The 6,000-nt window shown below is 48.8% G+C and overlaps 1 protein-coding gene across 1 annotated transcript in view; it reads left to right on the top strand.

The window, feature by feature from the left end:
• Positions 1–2,659: 2,659 nt before the first annotated feature.
• PREP (prolyl endopeptidase) overlaps positions 2,660–6,000 on the top strand; it is a 132,883-nt gene continuing 129,542 nt past the window's right edge. The window contains exon 1 of the mRNA XM_008007468.3: positions 2,660–2,909. Within this exon, the coding sequence (XP_008005659.1) occupies positions 2,865–2,909 (45 nt within the window). The 5' untranslated portion in view covers positions 2,660–2,864. The remainder of the gene's footprint in view (positions 2,910–6,000) is intronic.

Here is a 6,000-nt window from a genome sequence, read left to right as displayed (position 1 = left end):
GCAGCACTCAAAGCATCCATCTCTAAGGGGTGCTAACAAGACTTCACCCTTGTGTGAATTAGAAAAATATCCTTTACCCAGGAAAGTGCAGCCCCTTGAGACTAAGACACCCCTTCCTCCAGGTGAATGTGCCAGCACCTGTTCGCAGTGTGGCAAGTGGAGAGTGAGATGTATTTCAGTTCCCACTTCACCCCTTGGGTGGGCATCCTCGTGCATTTACCAGAAATCCTCTCTTGGAGACCACATGTGGGTAGGGGTTGCTTTCATAAGCAACTCAAGGTGGGTAGAGACAGCCAAGCAGCAGTAAATGATCACTAGCCTGCCTTCTTCGGAGGGTGACTCTGCTTAACTGAGTGGGGCACAAAGTTTGAGGTCAGAAGAGAGGCTGAGGGCTGCCCTGGAAGTCCTTCTACGTCTCTGCTCACCCTCATTCCCCCAAGGGCCTAGGGTTCTGAGTTAGAGCATGAGTTATCATGGTGTAAATTCTACAATTCCCCTGAAAACAGTTTACGTGTCAGAGGTCACAGAGTGCTCTGGTTTTTATTCTGGAGGTAGCACCTCCATTCTGAGATAGTTCAAATACTTCCTTTCTCTTCATTGTCTATGGACAAAATTGACTTTGCAGTCAACTGATGAATATGAATTTTGTACTGTCTTAGCTGTGTGATGACTTTGAACTAATTCCCTGAAAGCTGCTGAGATTCCTTTTCCTCATCTGTAAAATGGTCTTTGCTTTAAGGATTAAAGGAGACAACACATTGGCAAACGGAAGTGCAACTGATGTGGCCAATGGGAGGGGAAAGGGTGCTCTCCCATCTTCCCTCCCACTCCATCTCACTCCAGGTGCAGCTAACCTACTGCTGGGAGCCTATTGCACTGTCTGTGCCACTACAAACCTTTAGCTCTCAGGGCCCAGAGGAACTGGGCACCAGAACGGTTGACTGAAAGGGAAGAGAGGATGATATCTGAGGTTTGATTTATCTTTTGGGTACCACAATTTCCACATTTTCTTTAGGTCCTGCTAAATTGAAGTTTTCCCTGCTAACGGGTGCCCCCTAGACTCTAGAGTATCTCTACTTATTTATGGGTAAGAGGGCCGTCAGAGTGGTTAAGAATGAGCATTGGTATTGGAGAGACCTAGGTTTGAATCCTGGCTCTACTTTTTCACTTTTTGTGAAGTCCTGGGCAAAAGTCAGTCCCAGTTTTCCTTAACTATAAAATCGGGACGTTAGTTCTAGATACTTTCCTGATACATTGAAAAAAACAATAAGCATAGTTTGCTGATACATTGAAAAAAACACTCAATAAGCATTAACATTATCATTAGGGGGTCTGCTGGGTCAAGTGCTCCTGGGTTGCTCTTTAAAAAATCCATCACAGTGGCAGAAGGAGACAATGCCTGCCAGTCCCTGCGTCAGGTGACAGCTAGGGAAGGCAGGAGGTGGGGTCTGGAATTGGGACTTCTGGGCTGTAGCGGGCTATGCCCCTGTGTTTGCACGAAGTTTGTTATCAATAGCGTGAGTTCTCCCAGAATTGAGAATTCTGACTGCCCAAGGAGGGGGTATCCGGGATCAGACGCAGAAATGATGACACATCTCTGTGATCGTAAATGGTGAACTAAGGGTGAGGCGTGGAATTGGGACCATATCACAAAAGAGATGGAGGACACAAGTTTACAATAGTTACCATATCCACTTAGATTCAGGAGGTGAAGGACTTTCTGGTTACATCTATTCTTTCTTCCAGGACCTTTTGGAAGCCAGGGATAGAAAACATACTGGGCACACACTATATCCCTGATGACTGGGGCTATGAAGTCTCTTCTTGGTGGTCCAGGAAGTAAGACCAGAACACATACCGCTGCTAGCCCGAGGATGATGACATGTAACTATTAAATTTTCATGGGTTTGAGGTCAAGCATCTTGTCTAATATCTTTTTTCCCCATAAACAGTAGGTGTTCAATAAACAAGCATGACAGCAGGAGGAGAAATGAGGAACAGGCAGGATAAATAAAATACCCCCGATGAGTTCCAGGCCTCCTAATCTTGGTCCTTTCTCAATTGGTAAATCTCAAATAAGGGCTCGGCCGTAGTCCTGCCAACACCTCCAAAGCATCTCCATAGTCCGGATGCTAAACCACCCAGTGTCCACCAGGGGTCCTGGGATGAAGGGAGACGTGTTTCTTTCACGGTCTGATATGATCGATTACTTCTTCCCTTCAAGTCCAGAGTCGCAGGCAGTGGACATAAGGCCACTTCCAGCCCTCTGCTTCCAAGGCTGGGGAGAGGCAAGGTCTCCCTTCGCCGCCGTACCCAGCCCGGGAACAGGAAGGCTGGGGATAGTGGCGGACTCCATCAGCAAGGAAACCCAGGGGCTTCACTCTCCTACAGGCAGTCCTGCGAGCGCGGCCAAAGCGAGGCAGGGCGCTGGGGCAAGCGCGGGGACCCAGCCTCGGTGAAGGGACTTGTACCAGGCGCAGAGGCCGGGCAGGCGGCCGGGCGTGGGCGAGCGCGTAGCCGGCGTGCCTCCATGCGCCCGGGCGGCGCGGGCGCGGCCGGCGCTCCTGCAGAGGGAGCTGTGCGCCGGGGTTGGCGCACGCTCGGCACCGCCCGCTCCCTCTTGCCGCCGCCGCCGCCGCTGGGCCCGCCCGCCGGGGAGGGGCTCCCGGCCTCGCCGACAGCGGCTTCCTGCTTTCTGCACGTCCTCGCCGCCGCGCCGTCAGTCGGTTTGTGCTAGCTGTGGCCGTGAGCCGCCCGCCCAGCCGCTTCCTGCGCCCCAGCCGCGCCTCGCGGTCAGCCCGGCTCGCTCAGGTCCGCTCCCGGAGCCCGCGCCCCTCCACGCTGCCCCCTGCCTGTCCCCGGCCATGCTGTCCCTTCAGTACCCCGACGTGTACCGCGACGAGACTGCCGTAAGTACCCCTGCCCCCGCCCACGGGGCTCCCGGGCGCAGGTGTCCCGCCGGCCTGACCCGTGGCGCTCGCAGCTCCTCTCCCTGCAGCCCTTTGCCCCCCCCACCCACGTCCTTCCCCTCCCCCTCGGCCTTTGTTTGGGAGAATTGGGCCGGGGGCGCGGGGCTCCTCTACAGCGCTGGGGCCCCGCGGGCGGTCACTCTGCTAGTGCTGGCGGCGGAGTCTGTGGGCAGCGCCGATCGGCCGCTTTCCAGAATCAATGGGGTCAAGGGCAGATGCCCGGGTAGGAATGAGTGTCTGTAGGGAGTGGGAAGACAGACGGTGTCATTGCTTTTTTGACTGGCGAAGCCTCTTGCTTAAATATGGTGGTAGGAGAAAGTGTCTGCTGGTGTGTGCGTGTGTGTGTGTGTGTGTGTGTGAGATATGATGTCACCTTTGAAAACGAAAACAAACTTTTTAAAACTTACACTTTAAAAGTCCTTAGAGTTGAAGCATATTCGTTCAATTTTAAAAGGTGTGTTGAGCGCCTACCCTGTCCCAGGTCGGATGATGCGCATTGGGCCTTGGGGGTGCCAGAGACCCAGACAGAAATGGGGAAGGCAGAGCAGTGACCCCATAGTGTGGCCATGCTGATCCATGTTTTCTTAAACAAGAGAAGGAGTTGAGAGAGGGTGAGAGGAGGTCTTAGAAGGGAGAGGGGTTGATCTTTTTCAGAATAAGTAAGTTTTGTCTAGTGGCGGAGTTGACCACCATTTGCCTTAGCTGCAGATGAACTCAAGGTAACTGTTGAGATCCAGTAGGCGGAATTCTGGGCAGACACCTTTTTTGTGTAAACATGAATTTGACGTCTTAAGAACTGGATTGCATCCACATGTTGTGGCCATGATTCTCTTACTAATAGCTACATTTCTCAGATTACTTAAAATATAATCAGAATGAGTATGTATTTGTGTAACACAGTTTTAATGTTTTTCTGTTTACTTTCCCGATTTATGCCAGAAAGTGTTTACTTTAAAGCACGTGTTACATTGGGGTAAAGGGTGCTGACGGTTTAAAGGACATATTGTTTTAAATTAAGACTTCCAAGTGACACCGATGCATTCATTCATAGTTTCTCTGACCAGTGGCCATCTGGTAACCATGTTTTCTCAGTCTGCTCAGCTGCTTGCTTATTAAATTCACCCTAACAGCTCAAGAAGCTCTATTCCTGTGATTTAAAGGGTTGTTTCCTTTGTATATGGGAGTGAAGTGATCCCTGCTGGAATGGAGAAATGATCCCACTGGACTAAATGAAAAGACCAGAGTGCTAGTTCTGGTTCTGTCATTCACTAGTTAGGTGACTTTTAGCAGCTCTTACCTGTTATGGGCCTTTTTCCTCTATGTGAAATATTTGGACTGACCATAGGACTTACTGGCTTCTGCAGTAGGAATGTTGTCGTTCATTCATTCATTCATTCATTCATTCATTCACTTGACAGTCTAGCTCTGCAGTGTTCCAGACTAGTAATGGGAAGACATGTGACTATTTGGTTCTGGTTCTTGAGGTTCAGAATATAAAGAACTACCCATTCTGTGGTTTGATAAGTGCAGTTTTAAGTTTGTTTTTAGAGTTACTTGTTAGTTTTTCACCACTCTGGGTGCCTAAATCCTACAGTTTATTTATTTGTGTTTAATAGTTCATGAAAGGTTTAAGTGGGGATTTTATGAAGACATCTAAGAGATTATAAACAATTAACTCGGAAGGGTATACTGTGGATTTTAATACACTCCAGTTTCTTCTCATTAAACAACTCATGATAACTCGAAGCCTCGCGGCCAAGGGAATGCAGTTCTGGCCCAGTCTGAATCCTGTTCTGTGGCTCCCTCAGCCTACGGTGGAGTATCTTTTTTTTTTTTTTTTTTTTTTTTTACATTAAGGTTTGGTTACTAAGCCCTAGGCTTGACTTAGGTATTTGCTTAAATTGTAACCTTTGGTCTCTAGGATGGGTTTGTTTCTCCCCAGTATCAGCTGGGGGATTGCTGTAGCTTTCTGTCTCTTTCACTTGAGCACCTTCACCCACATGCTCAGTATTCTGCTGAAAGTGTTGGAGCATTGAAACTGTTTTGGTGGAGTTCTGCCTTTTTGGGCAGAAATTTGGAAGCCATGACACTTCTTGTGCAATGCCATTGACCACTGCTTAAGAGAGTTGCTATCCGGAAGTACAGGCCTACCACAGGGGACTCACACGCTGATAGAAGAGGATTTAGGATGAGAGGAGAACACAGAATAGGATGGGACTAATTTCCATCAGGAGGAGGAGGTATTATGTAAAATGAGTCTGGAAGTTGACCAGTTGGGTAAGGGACAAAGGACATTCCTGATCCTGTGACTAAAATAAAGTCATAGCTAGGCAGACCTGGATGGTTGCGGAATTGCATTTGTTTGTAGGGTGGCAAGAAGGCCATTCTGACCAGACCATCAGTAGATGGATAAACTTGCATGGGGCTTGAAAGATGACCAGGGCAGGTTTGATGGGTCCTGCCTGCTGTGTGTACGAGTCTGCACTTTGTCCTGAAGGCGGTGGGTGAACTGTTGAACGGTACAAATGTCGAACAGGATTAAGTAGTACAGTACCTTATCAGGGCTCTATTTTTAAAGCGTCTTGGGGAGATCAAGAATGATTAGCAAACTTAAATCAGGTGGAAGAATTTGATTCAAGGGACGTGGCTATAAGACACACCCACCTCATTTGTAGGGTGTGGTCTTAGAAAAAATTGGAGGTGGGGAGTTGTGACTCCTGGGATTGACTGTGGAATTGTCCTAGAGAGAATCAGTTTCTTGTCCTAGTTAAAAATATCTGATCAATAACTTCCATCTGCTGTAGATGGTGGTGCCTGGTCTGAGCAGATAGGGCTGCTTGGTGTAAATTTCTGGATATGCCTGAATTTAGTAACATAATCCAGGAACATTTTTTAAGTGTCTACTCTGCCCCCTCTGATGAGTGTTTGGGGAAAACGGTGGGCTGACTGCTTTAGTCTCAGGTCTGGTTCTGAACTTGGTATGGTTCTGGGCATGTTACCCAACGTTGTCCCTGCTGTTGCTCCTAGAAGT

The sequence above is a fragment of the Chlorocebus sabaeus genome, chromosome 13, assembly GCF_047675955.1.
Source record: "Chlorocebus sabaeus isolate Y175 chromosome 13, mChlSab1.0.hap1, whole genome shotgun sequence".
NCBI lineage: Eukaryota > Metazoa > Chordata > Mammalia > Primates > Cercopithecidae > Chlorocebus > Chlorocebus sabaeus.
Note: the sequence above shows the minus strand (reverse complement) of the source record. Positions and strands in the feature narration are given on the sequence as shown.